At 39.4% G+C, this 20,770-nt stretch overlaps 1 protein-coding gene across 1 annotated transcript in view; it reads left to right on the top strand.

Annotated features, from left to right (window-relative positions):
• Positions 1–20,770, top strand: part of LOC125487684 (paladin-like) — a 91,995-nt gene that overhangs the window by 13,934 nt on the left and 57,291 nt on the right. Inside the window, exons 3-7 of the mRNA XM_048619759.1 lie at positions 5,448–5,552; positions 8,775–8,870; positions 10,015–10,149; positions 14,422–14,538; positions 18,853–19,050. Of these exons, the coding sequence (XP_048475716.1) occupies positions 5,448–5,552; positions 8,775–8,870; positions 10,015–10,149; positions 14,422–14,538; positions 18,853–19,050 (651 nt within the window). The remainder of the gene's footprint in view (positions 1–5,447; positions 5,553–8,774; positions 8,871–10,014; positions 10,150–14,421; positions 14,539–18,852; positions 19,051–20,770) is intronic.

Below are 20,770 nucleotides of genomic sequence, written 5' to 3'. Positions count from 1 at the left end.
AAATCCCTTCAAGGAAGTGAATGTTAGTGATATTTCTGAACAAATTAAATGCACTGTTTAATCTTGATTGTTTCATTTTGAAAACAGAGATTATCATCCTTCAAAATTATATTTGTATAAATATCATTTAAACAAAGGCAATATGCCACAAATTTCAGAAGTTTTGTGGATACTGAAAAGTACAGTAACAGCTGCAAAACAGCAATGAATGCTGCTTCCCTGTTTGGATCTCTTTGTGAATCCACCTTTTTTAACATGACCATGAAATCCAATTTTAACATGCCTGACCAGCGATCATCTGACTTATTCTCTAAGAATTGCCCTCTCAGGATAAACACCAGAATTTGTAGTATTGGTGGGCAGCCTGCAGTATTAGTTTCACATTAAAATAAAGACAAGCATTAATTTTCCTTTATTTTGAATAGATACTTTTATAATACAACTGCAATAACTAAATGTGCCCTTATCAATTCATAAATTCTATATGTATTTAGTAGTTTGTGATTCTTTCTGTTAAAAGGGGAGGCAATGACCTAGTGGTATTATCGCTAGACTATTAATCCAATGACCCAAGTAATGTTCTGGGGATATGGGTTTGAACTCTGCCATTGCAGATGTTGGAATTTGAATTTAATAAATATCTGGAATTAAGAGTCTCATGATGACCGTGAATCAATTGTTGGAAAAACCCATCTGATTCACTAATGTCTTTTAGGGAAGGAATCTACCATCCTTACTTGGTCTGGCCTGCATGTAACTCTAGACCCACAGCAATGTGGTTGACTCCTAACTGCCCTTTGGGCAATTAGGGATGGACAATATATGCTGGCCTAGCCAGCAATGCCCTCATCCCATGAAGGAAAAAAAATCAGTAATAGCTCCCATTAAAATGAATGTAGCAATGCCTACCATATCAAGTAACCTGTAACAAGTTGCTAATGTGCAATAAACTATGTTTTGTTAGTTATTCGAGACTCTTCTCATTAGGCCTGGATTACTCAACTAATTACTTTGAATCAGTGATTAGAATGGAGGAAATGATAGCAGGCTGGATATCACAACCAAACTAATATTGTAATAGGGATAGGGACTCACTAAAACCAACATAAGTGTAAGAATAGTAATAATTAATACTAAAAAGTAACAAATCTCTAGGATCAAATGATTTAAATCCCATGATTTTAAAGAATGCAATTGAAACCATTGTAAATGCCCTATCTTTAATTCATTTTTTTTGGATCAGGAACCATTCCTTTAGATTGGAAAGTTGAACATTTAATTCCACTTTTTTATAAAAGGTAAGGAAGAGAAATCCAGTAATTATAGACCATTTAGCCTAACATCTGTTGTCAGGAATTTACTAGAGTATGTGATTATGGATAAAATGACTGAACACCTTGAAAATTTGCAGCTGATGACAGAGAACAAGTATGAATCTGCCTGACAAACCTGATTGCATTTTTTGAAGAGGTAATAAAGTTAGTGGTTGGAGACTATCTTGGGATGTTATGCAAACGGACTTCCAGAAAGCATTTGATAACGTCCCTTATAAGACACTATTTGCGAAAACACATGAAATTGAAGACAAATTATTGACCTTGGCTGAGAATCAGGAGACAGTAAGTAAGGTAATGGACATGTAATCTCAATTGGTAGAATGCAGCCTAAGGTATTTACAAGGACCTGTATTTACGTTTTGACAGAATGGTCCTCTAACAGCTTTTTTTGTAATAGAAAGGGTATAGGCCATATTCAACCAGACTGTGCTTGCAAACGCAAAACAAAATGGCTACTGTTACATGTGATTCCATGATTTGGTAGCACTTGCTGAACAATCCTAATTGCACTAAAGCTATACTAACAAACAATTTAAGATAAACAATTCCACTCGTAATATAGCTCAGTTACAATTGCTCGAAGCAACACGCATTCATACGCAGGGACTAGTTCTCTGTAAACAAGGGCAACATGTTCAAGGCTTCTACAGTTTTTCAATTACCTGGGAGTTTGAGGATGTTATAGTTTTGTATTGCTTTCTCAATGACACTTCCTTAACCAATCAGTGTCCACTTGTCAACCAGTCAGCATTCTTTTCCCCTGTCAAATAGTTGTGGTCATTTGGAATTTGTTTTTCTACATTTACCCTGAAGAATGCAACACAAAAATCTTGGTCACATGTCTCTTTTTACAGCAATATTCCAGTTTTGAACTAATAATGTGAATTATTAAATCTTTCAATAAATCTTTGTTGATGTTTGGTTAAGTTAACAATCACTTGCACTGTTATAAATTTAAATGTGGAAGGAGAAGAGTTTCTGGTCAAGGAAGTCACCTTCAGATTGTTGAAAGTTTCAGTGCTTCCTTTCCAAATGGCAGAAAAATTGTTAAAGAAGTGAGTACACTTTATTTTCTTTATTCTTATTATTTGCTGTGAGTTATGTCGTCAATATCACATCCATCAGATTCTGTCATCTTATCCCTAGCCGCCTTGTGGCTAGTGGAAGAAATTCCAAAATCCTTCTTCATAATTGTGTCTGTTCATTTTTGTTGACATCTTCTTGTAACTAGGTTGCATCTTTATAGTCTTCCCATGGTAGGATGTGCAAAACTGCACACAGTTTTCCCTTTGGAAACCAAGTTAACAGAAATCTAGGCTCTTTAGCCTATGGAGTCTGCACCAACAAAAACAACTCTAAACCTACACTAGTCCCACTTTCCAGTATTTGGCCCATTTTTTGAATGTACTGATGTTTCAAGTGCTCATCTAAGTACATTTTAAAAGTTGTAAGGTTTCTTGCCTCAATTACCCTCCCAGGCAGTGCCATCCAGACTCCTATCACCTCCTGGCAAAAAAAAGACTTTCCTCAAATCCCCTCTTAACCTCTTGCTTTTCACCCTAAATTTTGCCCCTTGTTATTGACCCCTCAACTAAGAGGAACAGCTGTTTTCTATCCATCCTATCCATGACCCTCATAATCTGACACACCTCAATCAGGTCCCCTCTCAGTCTTCTCTGCTCTAAAGAAAACACCTCAAGCTTATGCAGCCTCTCTTCTTAGCTAAAATGCTCCATCCCATGTGACATCCTGGTGAATCTCCTCTGCAGTGCCCTCACATTTCTTCTTTAGTGTGGTGACCAACACTACCAAATTAATCTATCCAGTCATCTTCAGGGATTTGTGGACAAGCACCCCAAGATTCCTCTGTTCCTCTGAGCTTCTAGTGTCCTGTTATTCATTGAGTTCTCCCTTAACTTGGTACTTCTTCCAAAGTGCCTCACCTCACATTATCAGGGTTAAATGCCATCAGCCACCAATGCGCCCATCTGACCAATCAGTCTATATCCTCCTGTAATCTAAGACCTTCCTCCTCATTGTCAACCACTTGTCTAATGTTCACATCTGCAAATTTATGTACCATCTCCCTGACATTTTCTTCTATACTGTTTTATCTATATCATGAACAGTAAGGGACCCAGCACTGATCCCTATGGATAGTTCTAGCATAAGTTTCACATGCCTTTGATATTTTGTTCTAGCTGCTAGACTTTTACCAAAGATTCTGTTTGTAATTTAAAGAGTTTTACATACTTGAATTCCTTTGGTGACCTGAGTATTTGTAAAGTAAGGCAAATCCTGAAAGAGACACTGGGATTTTCTTGAAAAGTGGTTAACCATATAAATTTGCAAAGGAACTGTCATCTACAAACAAACTAAACTAATCAAATAGAAGTTTGAATTGTAGAAATGAAAGAGCATGAATTTTGTTTTGGACTTTTTATATCCTCAGCTTGTCTCAGACCTTCGTAGCTGATAAAGTATAATCAAGCTGAGCTAAACTGCACACATTACAATCCCAGTAAAAATAGTGTTACAGCTGACCAATTAATTTAGGCTTGGGCAGTGGGAGAATCCCCTGTTCTCTCTCAAATAGTGCCATGGAATCTTTGATCTGAACCCAAGAGAGAAGTAAGAACCTCAGGCTAATACTTTACTTGAGACACAATGGTCTTGACTCTGAAGGTATGCGTTATATAGGTGTAGTCCTGTTACCCCTGGGGAAGTTACCCTGGAAGTCAGGTTAAATGAGAAGGTCTCCACAGGAGGTACCTGGAGCAAGTAGGGAAGCTGCAGCTGATGCTGGCATCCTGGGGTTTTCAATCCATAGTCCAAAGGGTTGGAAGATGAATCTGATTCCCAAACCTGATAGGGTACAATCCTGAATCCTGGAATGCCAGATTTCCAACACCAATGGCTTTTGTATGAGGACAAGTGTGATGGGAGAGATTTGTGAAGTTGAAGGGTAAGTACCCTTGCTCCTCCTATCACAAGTGTTGTAAAGACAACTACCCTTTGTCCCAGAGCTAATTTTGCTTTCATTCGGCTGTCAGGTACTGAAACTTGACCAGCCACAGTTAAACATGCAAAGCAGGTCAAATTACTGGCTGCCAGCTATGCTAAAATAGTTAACTTTACAACACCCTCTCTGTGACGGAGTTGCCTGGTAATGGGGCGCAGGAATTACTTCTGAGAACTTTTAGATTTTGACATTTGATCCAATGAAAGACACCAACTTGTAATTGGGAATTAGAATTCAGCACCATTGTGCATTGACCTTTCAACCTGGAATACATCTGCCACTGGAGTGAGGCTGGAACTCATAACCTTCTGAATCAGTAAGAGAATGTTATCATGGAACCATGCTCAATATGTATCTCACTTGTTGTGATTCTGCAGCTGGTGAAATGTGAAACATCACATGAAAATAACTGGAACTTCAATTGATTTTTAGACTGCTTATGACTGGTTTCAAAGAAACAACCACTGATTTAAACTTATGCAATAGTTAATCCTTTGAACACTGATAACATAGTGAGATAGAAAAATTACGCTAATTACAAATATACTTAAATCGATGGTAGGAGCAAACTACTGCAGATGCTGGAATCTGTACTGAAAACAAAAAAATGCTGGAGATGACTGCGCATCAGGCAGCATCCTTGGAGAAAGAACAAGCTAACATTTTGAGTCTTGATGACTCCGAGATCTGATGAAGAGTCATCTAGACTCGAAATGTAAGCTTGTTCTCTCTCCATGGATGCTGCCTGACCTGCTGTGATCTCCAGCATTTGTTGTTTTCAGGATATTTAAATTGACATTCAGTACAAATTTATTTACATAGTGTCATAGAATGTGCAATTTTCTGCTTATTTTGCAATTGGTATTTTCTTATTTTATACACTTAAGGTCAGGGAAAAGTAAAAGCAGGACTTTGGGGCTTTATGTTCTTGATAATCTGCCAAGTAACATTATAGACTAGATTGGGGGGAGGTGGGGTGTAGGTAGCTTATGATTAAGGAAGAGTGACATCCTCTTCCAATATGATAAACAATGGACTTCTCATTGTAAATGCAAACCTGTTAAAAGACACTTAATTTGAATCTTCAGGTGGTCAGTATCATGAATATTTGTTCAGAAATGTATGATTTGAAGGAAATTATTTACCTTTACAAAAATAAAGCACAGAAGCTCACAGAGGAGCATCAGAGCCAGGTAAGGCTGACAGTTCAAGTGACTTGTATAAATTGACACAATTCAGTATAGCTGGTTTCAAAGTGGGTTTAGGACGCTCAGGAAGTTGGTGATCCTGAGAGCCCTAGTTCCAGATAACTATCGGTCCTGGAGAAACCTATTAAAAGAAACAAACAGTACAATTAAACTGGATAATTATTAAAACACAAAGTCAAAAATCTTAACTCACTGGATGAAATGAACAGGTCAATTTCCTGTGAGCCCTGCGTAAGGCCCAATCTATTTAACAATTGGGATTCAGTTGAATTCAGTGGGTGAGGTGTCCATCAGTTCAGGAATACATAACGGGATGAACACATGAACTGTTGATTTGTCATAGTTTCCCAGAGATGCTGTCATGTGTTTCTGGCATCATCTGAATCTTACCTCTATACTTTTATCAAGCTTTTTGACCAGTCCTCCTAATATCTCCTTCTTTATCGCAGTGTCCATTTTTACCTGATTATGCCTCTGCGTTGAGGTGTTTTTCTGCTTCAAGGATGCTTTGACATGCTGCTCATGGGAATGCTGTTGTCTCTGTTGCTGTGAATCCATCTGCATAATGGGAAAGTGATGGAATAGTTTATGCCATCAGATCCAATGATGGAATATCAACACAGAACTCATTTAAGCTTGTCTTGCTGTATTAGATCGAATGTGCAACATGGTAAAATATATAAATGAAAAGTACTGCAGATGCTGGAGGTCTGAATTGCAAACAGAAAGTGATAGAGAAATTTAGCAGATCTGGCAGCATCTGTGGCAAGAGAAACAGAGTTAACGTTTTGAATCCAGCATGAACCTTTTTTTTAACCTGATGTGACCATGCTAATCGTATACCCTGTTACATAAAAACTTAAAATGGATAATATGGTTTGAAAAATCCAATAGCTCACTGTTATATGAAAACATTAGATTCACAGATGCTTTGGGTGGAAATTTCCACTCCCTTCAGCAGTGGTGAGAAAGTTAGGAAAATAAGGCAGGTCTGGAAAAATCAAATTTTTAATGTTGGAAAACAAAGTTCTGGTTTTCTCTTTAAAGTTTAAGTGGCGAATTCAATATCTTGCTAAAGAGTGGTGACTATTTCCAGGCAGTTGCGTCTGATTATTAGCTAAACTTACTTCGTTTCTATGCAGCACACAACTCTCTCCTTCAAGAAACTAGATGGTGCCAATTCCCGACATCCACATCAGAATGGTAGCCTGGCAGCAACAGCTTGCCATTTTCTTCTATGTCTCCACCAGAACATCCCTGCATGCTCCATGGACACTGTCCTCTTCCACCTTCATCTACACAAGTGGGCATTGCTAAACCACTAGCCTCACCGTATCTTCATGGCTGCTGTATCACCAACTCATACACCCTGTCAGGACTTCATTTTGGAGCTTGGGGACACTTGTGACTTGCATGCTTCTGAGAGGTCACTGTGCATAGGGACACATATCTGTTTTAGGTTTCTTAGCTTTCTTTCTGTGTCTTCACTCATCTTCTGCTTCCTTGGAGGCTGCAGCCTCTGACTTGCATAACTTCCATAAGGAGACCAGCAGCTTGTTGCAGTTCAGAGCCATTCCCATTCAGGCTGGTGGCTATATTACTGTACCATACCGCGCTATGACAATGCCACACCTGCACCATGTGCTAGCAAATTATGTAGCAAACACATAAGTGCTTCAACCAAACAGCAATGTGCAAATGTCAAAAGGAATTAGTCGTTTGTGGGATGAGGGTGAATGCAGAAAGTCGGGGGAGAGGCAATAGTCAGTCAAGGAGCTCCAGTCCATAGATTTGACTGTGATCAGTCCTGCAGGTCAAGTGAAACCAGTTCAGAGTTCAGTCTGTGAGAAATTAAGTATGATACAAGTGGATGGGAGAGCAGTTAGTGATGCAGGAGCAGAAGAGGTGGTGGAGTTATCCCCAGTGAGTGAACAGGGAGCTCAGAAGGCAGGACAGTTTAGTTGTTTGGGAGGGTGAGGTGATTGGTGCAAGCAACAGGTGAGAGCTATAGTCAATATACACCAGATGTGTATGTAGTGACAGAATTAGAGGGAGTTGGGGCCCTGTGTATGAGGTAGGGGTGAAAAGATTGTGGCACCATTGCAGAGCACAGAAGACTATTAGCTTTTTTCAAGCACTGATGTGTTGTGTTCCACTCTGGACATTGCATTCACCCAGGCCATTATTCCAGTCTGGGCTGGCTGAGTCTGGCACCAGTGTCTTCTATACCATTCAGCAGGAAGAGGCACTGGCTGTTTTACCACCACCCCATCCCAAAGGCACCTCCAAGTCCCTGTAGGTGAACCAAAGAGCTAACTTGACTGTTTGCTCCATTTTCTTGGGGATAATGGTGGAGAACCTGAGGGTGAAGGGGCAGATGTTGGCTTGCAGCATTTGAAGTGACATGTAGCTGGGCTTTAAATATGGTGCCTGGAGCAGGAATTATGCAAAGATCTGGCAGCCTTTCTACCTCCCCTGCCACATGGTTCCGTGATAGGGCCGCCAAAGAAGCCTTTGCATAATCAATTATAAAGAACAGAGTTGTAATGGGTCATGGCAGACTGGGTGCCATGAACCTCACATGAGAAAACACTGCCAAGGAGATGGGAAAATTCAGCCTATTGTATCTGGGCTAGTATAAGACAATTTGCTTAACGAGCAGTGCACTTCCATCAGTGTGCCATGCTGCAAATGGCCCAAGTTAAGATGGAGTCTGAGACCTTTATGCCCTCATGTCACCTATTACAATAGTGATGGTATCATGAGCATGTCTCTTAAAAGTACACTGACATACTAACTGCGAGACGTACAACAATAACTGGCATATTTTGATATTTATTCTTGATATTCCTGCTGTTTGAAAGTTTTCAGACCATAGTTACATAGGGCTCCAGATAACTTTAATTTGTTTTTCAGATGTGGGAAAGAAATTGCAGCACGTCTCCTAAAATTCAGTGGAAACCAATTCTGCACTTGTAATATTAATGTAACGAAAAGTATTTATAATGCTTTGTACAGTAAAGCAGGGATATTATTTGTAACATTCTTCGCCTTGTACGTATTGGAGAGGTAGGTAGTATAAACATTTGTGATCAAATCAGGCAGATACTCTCGGGAATAAATTGTGAATCACTTCAAAACCATTTAATAGTTTTGCATAATTATGACAAGTTTGATTTTTGGTAAAATTATCTTGTATTATTTTAGGAAATCAGTTTACGAGCAAACCTGATCAGCAAAACCTTCCAGATAATTCAGACATATTTCTACCTCATTGCTTTCAACAGCTATCTTCATGAACAGGTCAGAAGCATTAATATTTATGTACAGGTCAGTATGGATAGAAACATTATAGTGTGGGTTATATTGGTGGAAAATTGAAAGACCAAAGTAATTCACAGACATATAGGTTATTCTCCTGTGTGATCCCATCCAACATTGAGTAGGGTTAGAGTGGAACATCACAGAAAATTTATCAAAGAAACAATTTTCAAACTGTTCATTTTAATAGACAGTTAATTAAATGTATTGTGCATCCAAGATTTTGATATCTGCTTGTAACTCCCTGTTGAGAACATGAAAGAAAGAATTTGCATTTATACCACCTGTCACAACCACAGCATGCCTCCAAGTATTTTACAACCAATGAAGTACTTTTGAAATGTAGCCACTGTTAAACTGTAGGAGTCATGTCAGCCAACTTCAATAAACTGTCAGATTCCAGCTACAATGATAAGAGAATGAACTAACATGACTGACTGGTCATTGCTGCACACATTCAGTTGGACTTTCTATTCCTCATGTCTGCCTGCCATCCTTAATTGAAAGTGTCTCCCAGAGGTGATTCCTTAATTAGTCAAAAAAAACTGAAAGAACTGCAGATGCTGTAAATCAGGAACAAAAACAGAAGTTGCTGGAAAAGCTCAGCAGGTCTGGCAGCATCCGTGAAAAAAAAAATCAGAGTTACCATTTCATGTCCAGTTCTGACTGGACCCGAAATGTTAGCTCTGATTTTTTTTCTTCACAAATGCTGCCAGACCTGCTGAGCTTTTCCAGCAACTTCTGTATTTGTTCCTTAATTCGCCACCTCTGTGAAGAGTGTAACCAATATCCCACCACAGCCCTTTCTGGGTTTCTGACACTCCGTTTGGACCGACATTGAGAATGGGGATTCAACTTGAAAAGTTCACCCCAGGATGAACTCATCCAAAGCACAGCCTCCAACCATACAGAACTCCACTGAAGCTTCAGCTTAGATGATGTGCTCAAGTGTCTGGATTGGGACTTGAACCCACGCTTTTCAGTGAAAGTAACAGTGCTACCACTCAATAATTCCAACACCTTGGAACATAAGTTTATTAGGGGTTTCTAAAGTCATTAAACACCTTGTTACAATTTTAGCATCTGAACATAGTTTTATGCGAACTATTTTTAAATCTATTTCCAGTATCCATTAGCTTTCTCAGTCATGTTCAGTACTTGGATGCGGAGGAAACCCTTCTTGTACAGGCTACTGACTGCTATGTCCAGACTGGACACGAAGACTCCTGCCAATCTCATCAGCGGCCGCCATTGTGTTCTAGTAAGTCAATTGCATTCATTGAGAACTTGTTTCAAGTCAACTGAATTTCCATGAAAAGGAGGCATTTTGTTCTTATAGGCTACAGATAAGGCCGGTTTCCTTGGACAGCTGGTTTGCAATGCAGAGTGATGCCAACAGGGTGGGCTCAATTCCTGCACTAGCTGAGGTCCACAAACAGGTCCTAACTTCTCAATCTTGCTCCTTGCCTGAGGCATAGTCACCCTTAGGTTGAACGACTACCAGCTGTTTGTTCCTCTCTCTCTCTCTAGTGAAAGAATGGAATAATAGTGACTTTTTTTTACATCAGGGTTAATAGGATACTTAGTATTTTTTGTTTCTGTGTATGTCTGTGATGCCAACAGCATGGGTTCCATATGTACCTGCTCAGGGAGGAAATTACTGAGGAAACCAATTATAAACAATTTGTTAAAAATCACTGAGTACAGCACTTAGACTTCTGGTAAAAGTACTTCTGCTCTAGTACCTCACAGAAAATGCATTTCTGTCAATTTATGTAGAAAGTGCAATGTTCACGTATGAGAAGCTTGTGAGTGAGTTAAACAATATGGAATGTAATTACATTTGTAATAGAATGTACCGGTCTGTGCTAATGTGCACAATGTAATTATATTCCAGTGTGTGCTGTAGCACAGACTGGTACATTCTATCACATGCGTGCTTAAGAAAGATGGCACAATCATGGTATGTTTGGAGTCAAAATGTTCAAAAGAATTCATATGAGCTAAATTCTTACCTAAGTTGGATGCCAAACATGGGTTTTGGTTAGTTTACTCAGCAAAGGAATCTCATGAAATCACTGCTTTCAAAACAATATTTGGAAGGATATTGGTCCAGATGTAAATATATTGAAGGCAGTTCAGAGAAGGTTTGCCATACTAATATTTGATATGGACAAATTATATGATTGGGGAGAGATTGGACAGGCTAGGCTTGTATTTGATGATGTCTAGAAGAGGAAGATGTAACTTGATTGAAATATATCAGATCCTGAGGGATTTTTGACAGGGAAGATGTGTAGATAATATTTCCTCTTCAGCAAGAATGTAGAACAGGGATTCACTGTTATAAACACCATTGCCCATTTAAAATAAAGATTAGGTGCAAGTTTTTCTTTCAGAGGGCCACAAGTTTATGAAACTCCCTCTGAAAAGGTGGCAAAAGCACAGTCCTTGAATATTTTGAAGACAGAAGTAGATTCTTGTCAAGCAAGGGGTTGAAAGGTTATCGGAGGTAATCAGGCTTGATCTTCTTGAAAGGTGGATTAGGCCCAAAGACCGAAAGGCCCAGTCCTGATCCTGATTTGTATGTTTTATGTTCATAAGTACAGCAGGAGGATCATCTACAATAGTTTAAATCATACAAGCAAATATTATTAGCATAAACTGGGATCCTACAGTATGATGACCCAAAGGTAAAGACAATCCTTGATGTTGTCCATCATACAAGACAGCAAACCAATTGCATTTGCATCCAAGCTTCTTGCAAGTGCAATCTGATCACTCCAATGTTGTGTAAAACACTTACTCTAGTATCTTGTGTCCCAAGGTTCCATATGTGCCTGTGAGAAAATTGCCCAGTGGAAACTGATTATAAACCACTGGAAAAAATTTGCTAAAAATCACTGATGAGCGCAGCACTTAGACTGCAATGATTTCTGGTAAAAGTACTTCTGCCATAAACCTGACACAAAAATGATTACCTTGAGCAGTTTACCAAATCTGAAACAGGATGTAGACATTTTTCTCGGTGTTGAAGTAGACACAATGGACATTGAGATGGGAAATGTTCTTCAGATCAATTTGATGAAGGTTGGTCAGTACAAATGCAACCAACATCAGGTGGAAATAGCTAATGATCCACAACAAAGTTATCATGGAAGGATGGTCTAACATGAAACAAGAGGTGCCAGTTACTTTTGACCATTTAGAGATGAAATACATACCTTCAAGAGATGTAATGGAAGCTCATCAACATGACATATTGTCACATGACCCAGAGGCACATAGGCATTAAGCAAACAAGATACTTGACATGGGATACTATGTATCGGTCAGACATCAACAAAGACATCAAAAAGTCAATGTAGATGTGCAAGACATGTTACAGTTACCATCCACAGCAACACAAAGGACCTCTTCACCTTCATGAAATTCCATTAGTCCCTTGGTCCAAAAGCAAAAGATTTATTCACCACACATGGCGGCATGTTTTTCCTCATCATAAACCAAATTTCCAATTGTCAGAGTTAGGAGACACTTCAAGTGCGTTCACAGCAGACACAATGAATGTAATGGTCAATCTATCCAGTATACCTGAAGAGTTCATACCTGACAATAAACTGCAATATACAAGGCAGACATTTGGAGAGATGTGTACCAAATGAGCAATAAACCATGTGACAGCCTGACCACTTTATTTCAGTTCCAACAATCTTATTGAGTGAATGGTTCATACTGTCATAATTATCATGAAGTGCAGGGTGACAAAACAAGATAATTGTGTTGTTGTGCTATGCCTAAGAGCTACACCTCTGAATATGAACTTACCATCACCAGTAGAAATCATGTTTAGAAGGCAAGTTAAAATAACTCTGCAAAGCCATCACCTGTTTAAGTTCTCAGATATACAGGAAAAACTTCTTGAAAAACAAAGGAGAATGAAGATGGTACATGACAGACATGCAGATACAGAACTGTCTAATCTATGTATACAACTGAAAGCCACAGTTATACATCCAATCCAAGGAACGTGGCTACCGTCAGAGGTTTCCGAAATACCTGGTGAGCCTAGTTCCAATGAGATTGCAACACCAAATGGATCAATATTGAATAGAAACAGAAGCCAAATCAGGGAATTGTACAATACTACAACTGTGCATAGTTCACACACTAAAATACATTTGGTTAATACAGGTATCGAAGACCACCATGCCAGCAACAAACTTTCTAACAACACAAAAGAGACTAACATACCAAAGTTGAGAGCGATCAAGTATGACATCTAGGTCTCCAGAAGTTTATACCTTCATGAGATCCAGAAGGACCATCAAATCACCTATATCTGAGAGTCATAGACTCATATAGCATGGAAACAAACCCTTTGGCCCAACTAGTCCACGCCAACTGTGTTCCCAAACTAAACTAGTTCCACTTGCTCGTGTTTGGCCCATTTCACTCCAAGCCTTTTCTATTCATAAACTTTCCAAATGTCTTTTAAATGTTGTAACTGTACTTGTATCCACCGCTTCCTCTGGAAGTTCATTCCATACTCAAACCATTCTGTGTAAAAATGTTGCCCCTCATGTCCCTTTTAAAACTTTCTCCTCCCACCTTAAAAATATGCCCCCTAGCTTTGAACTCTCCACCGTAGGGAAAAGACTCTTGCTATTCACCTTATCTATGCCCCTCATGATTTTATAAAACTCTATAAGATCACCAAGAATTGTCATCCTTGTGTTCAAATCCTTCCATAGTCTCATTCTTGTTTATCTCTTTAACCTTCTACAACTTTCCAAGATCTCTGTTTCCTTCAATTCTGGCCCCTTGTGCATCTTTGTTCCGATTGTCCCTTCATGGGCAATGGTACCTTCAACGTTGAGGCCACAACTTCTGAAATTCCCTATCTAACTGCTACACATATCTAAGTTTCTCTCCTCATTAAGATACTCTTGAAGATCTATCTCTTTGCCAAGTATTTGGTCATTTGCTTTTATCTCCTTTTGTAGCTTGGTGCTGAACTTATCTGATAATGCTCTTGTGAAGTGTGTGGGCTTTTTTGCTACATTACAGCTGCTAAACAAATGCAAGTTGTTGTATATGCACTCAAGATGCTCTGCATAGTAGAACCTATTCGCAATTGGCAGAAGAATTGAACCAGTATTGCACGATGCCCTCCAGATTTAATATCAATCTCCAAATGTAAATTTTTCCACACTTCTGCCCATCATTTTTCAGATAGTACCAGACAAATATTTAAAAGATCTCTGAAAAAGACTTCCTGACAGACTGTGAAAAAACAATTGCCCTTTAGCCGGTCTGAATAATTTCAATACTTGAAAAGTCTCAAATGACCTTTCTGTCTATGTTTAAACTGTTTCTGTTCACTGCTTGTTAATTGTACAGGAATGAAAGCAGGTTAAGGAATAGACTCACACAATATTAACAATATGATCACTGACCATCCTGTTCTTTCTTATTTGAAAGCTCAATATGCTTTACAGTCTCAAATGAACCCTGTGCTTGTGACCTACAGTTTGCGGATGAGTCCTTGGATCTTGATGAAATGAGTAGTCTGAGACAAATGAGGGTGGCAAACTACAGAAAAGTTTCAAAAATGCCTATATGTGGAATGGCACAACCAAATCCAGAGGTCAGCAATCCCATTCATTTCACCATGTACTCCGCTGCATTCTGTAAAACAGCCTCAATTATACTAACTTGCAACTTTGTCTAACAGGGTCTCTAAATAGCAGTTTAGGATCTTGTGTAAGCTGTGTGATCAGTTGGGCAATATCTTCACAATCTGTTGACCAATCCTTCTAATATTGTTTGATGGTATACCTAAAATAATGGGTACATCTGGTTACTGACTAGTAGATACTTTGCATTCTAAGACCAACTCCTATAAATACTAGTTTTTAGCTCCTGTATAATTTGGTGGACAGCTCAGTCATATAGCGGGAAGCTCATTCTGGTGAACAAATTGAACATGGAATGGCCAAAGGCTACTCTACTGTTCCTCTATATACCAGTGGCTGTATAGTTATTCACTGGTTTAAACTCCTCTAAGTACTGTCTAGTAGTTATATATAATGGTGGATGCCTCTCCATGTACTGATGGACACCAGTCCATTGTTCTTTCTGTATATCGTAGAAGAGTCCTTCTATATGCCACTGACTAAGGCCCTCTGTATAACAATGGATACTTCCTTTGTGCAACAGTATGTACTGCCCTCTATATACAGTATTGGAGCACTGTTAATTTATACATAGTGTGCAATGTCCTTTCTGTAGCCCCCAGTGAGCAGGCCTTCTAAATATTGGTCAGCTGACATGTTAGGCATTGATAAGTAACTTATTATAAACTCTCCACACACTGATGGGCATTCATTTTTGGGAGATTGCAGATGTAGTTGTGAGCCAAATGCAATTCCATAAATGTCGAAGTAACTTGAAAAGGCGCTTATGCTGTGATAAATCAGAGTACTGGGTGCCTGAGATCTAAAGGTAAAATAATTTTGATTACAGGGACTGGTGCATGTTCTCTCCTACTTGACAGATGATTGCGGGAAATTTACCTGAGTTTTATGTTTGAACCTGCGAGAGGAAGCAGTGCTGGAAGGCGATGGAAAAATGTACTCGCTCAGAGAAGTCAACAATCTTCAGCAGGAGATCATCATTCCTGTGACAACAGTGGAGCAACTGGAGGTGAATACCCTCAGCTTCTCATTACCGAGCAAATGATAGTTTTTAATATTGATTAAACAATAAAGACTTTGGGCCAAAATAGCTTGCTTTGACTATAAATAACTTACAGGTAAAAGTCAGATTTGTTCATGCGTTGCGAATTTGGGTAAAGTACTTGTGGATTGGGAGGCAGAAAATTAGAATTGGTGTTTGTAAAATGCTACAGGGAAAAGCATTGTGTGGTCCCTTTAAAAGATGATGTGGTTTTTCTGTGCTTAGAAATTTAAAATGGATGTCTGTTTGCAGCAGCTTGTAATTTTGAAAGAAAGAAAGAGCACCTGAATTAAAACATTTGCATTGAAAGGCTATACAGTTAGCAGGCCAAGCATCAGTTTTTTTTTAACAAGACAACAGGCTTTTGAATTTAGCCAATCAATTTGAACCAGGAAATTAGATACCAATAAACAATTAAATTTAAATCCGATGGTTTTGACAACATAGAACCAATTCTATTGTAAGAAATATTGATACGTCATCAAGGGTATAAAAGAAGGGGGCATTTGGACAAAGCCTCAGAACTAGCTACCATCTACCAGAACTAACGGCCCTCAGTTCTCAAGAGAGAATCATTGGCTCTCACAGCCTCCTCTATGTCTTAGAGAAAATACCATCTAAATAACAACAGTACCAATGGCACAACTAGATAATGTTCCTGGCAGAAGAATCAACAGAGAAGGTATTCCTGACAGAAGAATTGATGGAGGAAGCATTGAACATTCTGGAAGGCACATAACCTGGCTATAATTTTGAAAGACTAAATCCTTTTTTATTATATCAGTGTGACTTGTATTTATTGGAACAGCATACTATTAGAATCTTGCTGTATTGAGGAACAGTTAGTTGTTAGAAGGGATTTATTATTTTGCTGATAGTTTAGTTAATTTGTTCACTGTTGGAGTTAGATAAGCAAATTGTTACTTGTTGATTTTAGAGTGTCAGGGATTTATTTTATTTAACCACTAGAAGTTGCAGAAAAGCAGGTTACGCCACTTTTTACACTTCTTTTACTTCTTTTACAGATCATGAGGTGAGATGCTTCTCTTTGGGTGTTTCGGTTTTGGTTCTCAGAGGGGCTCAACCTCCGCTTTATAACACATGTTTGATGTTGCTCTTAATTACATTACACAAATTCAATGATGAAACTGTCTTTCTGAATGCCTTCTTTTTAATTGAGCCCCTTGAGGACCAATGCTATAACCTTTCATTTTATGCTGCGTGATTTCCAGCCACCAGTTCCTAATGCAGATATCAAGGGGATGTTTGCCCGGATCAACACATGTCTTGATCACTTTATGATGCCTCTGGACCTTTATCTGCATTTCTCTGACACACACTCAGCAGGACTGAGGCTCTGTGCTAGCAATAGAATCATAAGTCACAAAAGAAAATAACTTGATAAAAGACCTGACGATGGGTGTGGGAATCTTTAACCTGATTCACACCTGCTCTTTGCTTCCAAATCTGAAATAAAAACAAAGTGTTGGAGAAACACAACAGGTGTAGCAGCATCTATGGAGAGAGAAACAGAGTTAACATTTTAAATGCAAGATGACTCCACTCCAGAAGCGGTGGACGAAAGCCACAAGGTAGTTTAATGACAAACAGCTTTTGTCTTTAAGTAAATGTTTTTTATTGCATATTTGTAATCAGATTCAAGTTACAGACATTGCTTTCTTAGCACTCACTCACACTACATTTACACTGACTTTATCACTTACCTATAGACTGCCAGCCTCTGTGTAGGTCACAGCTTATGGGGTCTTTAAAGCTCAGTGACAGGTTGCTAGCTTCTGTGGCGTGCTTTGCTTTTTTGTAGAGAGGAAGAGACAGGTAGCTGGTGATGGTGGGGATCAATGAACAGTCAATCTGTCCGTTAGATAGCTGGGTGGACATGACATTATCAATGTTACAGATGCAGCATGTGACAGCAGGTAATGTGGCAGAGCTACTCCATGTGTTTCAAGCAAATGGTCACATGTCAAAATCGAGTGTGAACAATCCTTATTGGGGTGAAATGGGAAAATGGTGAGTAAAGGGGTACAGCTACGGTCAGTCAAGGACCTTGATTAATTCCACTTCACAGGGTTGGCCATGGTCAGATAATTTGTCTTAGGAGAGACCGGAAATCAATGGCTTTTCAAAGCATGGAATTAGGCTACAGTTAGTCCTGCAGGTCAAGTGCCTCAAGTCCGAGAATTGCAGGTAGGGCAGTTGGGTGCTGTTGAGACATCAGTCTGTGATCAGGCCAAGGTCATAGGGCTGTGTCCTGCAAAGTCATTCTGGGAGTCAGGGTGGGCCAAAGTCAGTCCTTTGTGGGGGTTGATCAATAAAGATCAGAGGGTTTATGAAGGAGCAATCAATGAAGTCCCAAGCAAAGTAAGCACCGCAAGTCTTGGAGGGGGCTTCATTGTACTGGGTCTCTGAGGGAAAGGAGACAGTCCTAGGGGTAATTGGATATGGTAGGATGGGACAATGTAACGAATAGGAGTGGACTGGGATTTCTGGAAAGGGGTGGAGGTACAAACAGGTCATAAGAACTTTGGCTTCTAAAAGCGGAGTATGTAGACCCAACAAGGGTATGGGAATTTCCAAGGTCAAGTGGGCATATCAGTAGTTATACAAAGGGCCTCAACAGAAACAGAAGGAGGCTGAAAATTCAACAGGGACACATGGACAGTAAAACAGTAACGGACATGAAAGATGGGTGATATTTGTGTGTGAGCGGTGGAGCCTGCAAATAACTCACGTTGAAGGAATGTTGGAACCTTGCCATATTGGATCGAATGTAAACTTGTATTAAATGCACACAATGACTGACATCCGTATGGAAAGTGGATGGAATATGTTGCTTCTAATCCACAATGCCACATCATTCTTGCTGGTGTAGAACATTTAATAATGTGGAGACAATGTGTATTTCCTGTTCTAGTGGTAGCTTGTAGCTTCTGCCTGGGCTAAACCAGGACTGTGGATTGACTGACAATTGTAGAAACTGCTAATATTCCATTTCTCTTGAAACCAAAATGGGCATCGCACTTTACTGAAGGTTTTAGGCCCCAGCAACAAGTTAATGTCTCTGTTCATTTTGTCATGTGGGAATCAAAGGAGAAATCTGTTGTATATGGTAGCCCACAAGGGGCTGCAAATGAGGAACTTTCCTCTAACTCATTGTAGTTGAAGCTCAATTTTAATTTTGTTTCTCTTTATCATGATCCAGGAAGTTGAGTCTGCCTCTAAAATAGATGTGTTGAGCTCTAAGAATGCTATAGAGACATGGTGTGAAGAAACAAAGCAGCTGAAGCAGTTTGCATCTTGTAACACCCTGCCGGAGGTTTTCACTCAGATAACCATGCAGTTTCCCCAGCTGTATTACAAGCGCATTCCAATTACAGACTGCGCAGCTCCCAGAGAAGAGGTACACTTGTGTGATTCATTCACATTTGTTGGTTTTTATTCTATTTGTGATTGTTAGCCTTTGTTGTCCCAAACAGGGTAGGGAAGAAAGCACTTGTATGTATATAGTCTATTTCACAACCTTGCAATGTCTCAAAGCAAGTAACAACCAATTAAGCACTTTTGAAGTGCAGTCCCTATTGTAATGCAGCAAATGTGCACACAAATGGATACATGACCAGACAATGTATATTTAATGCTGTTGGTTGGGGGATAAATATTGTACAAGACATTGGGGAGGACTTCCTTACTTTTTGATAGTGTAATGAGATCTTTTACATCCACCTGACAGGGTAGATAGAACCTTGAGTTAATAACCTTGAGTCCAACAGATGGGACCTTCGATAATGCCACACTAGTCTCGGCCTGGATAATGTGATCAACTTTCTGGACCATAACACCATAAGTAGTATAAACAGGAGCAGGCTGATCTGCCCACTTTGTTGGCCTTTCCCATTTTTCCCCTATTGTTCAAGAATCTATCTATTGCAGCCTCAAGTACAAAAAAAACTCTGTCCCTACAGCTTTCTGTGGTAAGTAGTTCCAAAGACTCTCAACCCTCTGAGAGAAGAAACTCCTCCTCATCTCAATCTTAAATTGGCACGCATTTATTCTGAGACTATGCCTTCTGATCCTAGACTCTCCCATGAGTCATAGAATCATACAGCATGGAAACAGACCCTTTGGTCCAACCAGTCCAAGCCGACCATATTCCCAAACTAAATTAGTCCCACCTCCCTCTGCTTGGACCATATCTCTCCAAACCTTTCCTATTCATGAACTTATCCAAAATGTAACTGTACCTGCATCTACAGCTTTCTCTGGCAGCTCATTCTATACACAAATCACTTTCTATGAAACAGTTGTCCCTCATCTTCTTTCACCTTAAAATTATGTCCTGTAGTTTTGAACTCCCTCATCCTAGGGAAATGACCCTTGTCATTCGCCTTATCTAGTTACATTGACAGACAGCAAAAGATGGGAGTTGTTCTCCCTAGAACAGGAAAGACCAAGAGAAAATGTCATAAATCAAAAAAAGTTCTGTTTTATTCATTCATGGATATGGGTGTGACTTGTTGGACCAACATAAATTGCCCATACCTAATTGACTAGGGACAGTTAAGATTCAACGAATTTGCAGTGGGTCTGGAGTCACATTTAGGCCAGGCCCAGGTAAGGACAGCAGATTTCTTTCCTTAAAGGATGTTAATGAACCAGGTTGGAAAATTATTGAAATATTATTCAGAATCTTCCAAAACTCTTTCAATAGAGCATCTAGGATTAGAAAATTCCTAATAGCGTGATGTAGTTCAGAGGATTAAGAGGGATAAGGATCATAAGCTGGTTGTCAGTTGTGGCAAACTTACTAGACTCTTTTTTAGTAGGAACAGAATAATTGAAGATTTGGACAAATGTGAGCTGGTCAAGGAGAATTAGCATAGAATCTTTTTTATTCACTTGTGGTACTTGGGCATCTCTGGCTGGCCAGCATTTACTGCCTGTTCTTGGGTGCCTTTGAGATGAATAGCTTGCTAGGTTATTTCAGAGGGCATTTGAGAGTCAACCACATTGCTACAGGTCTGGAATCACATATAGGCCTGACTAGTCAAGGATGGCAGATTTCAAAGAAGAACAAAGAACAAAGAAAATTACAGCACAGGAACAGGCCCTCTGGCCCTCCT

Source organism: Rhincodon typus, chromosome 3 (genome assembly GCF_021869965.1).
Source record: "Rhincodon typus isolate 14 chromosome 3, sRhiTyp1.1, whole genome shotgun sequence".
Taxonomy (NCBI): Eukaryota; Metazoa; Chordata; class Chondrichthyes; order Orectolobiformes; family Rhincodontidae; genus Rhincodon; species Rhincodon typus.
This window is presented reverse-complemented; position numbering and strand designations above follow the sequence as displayed.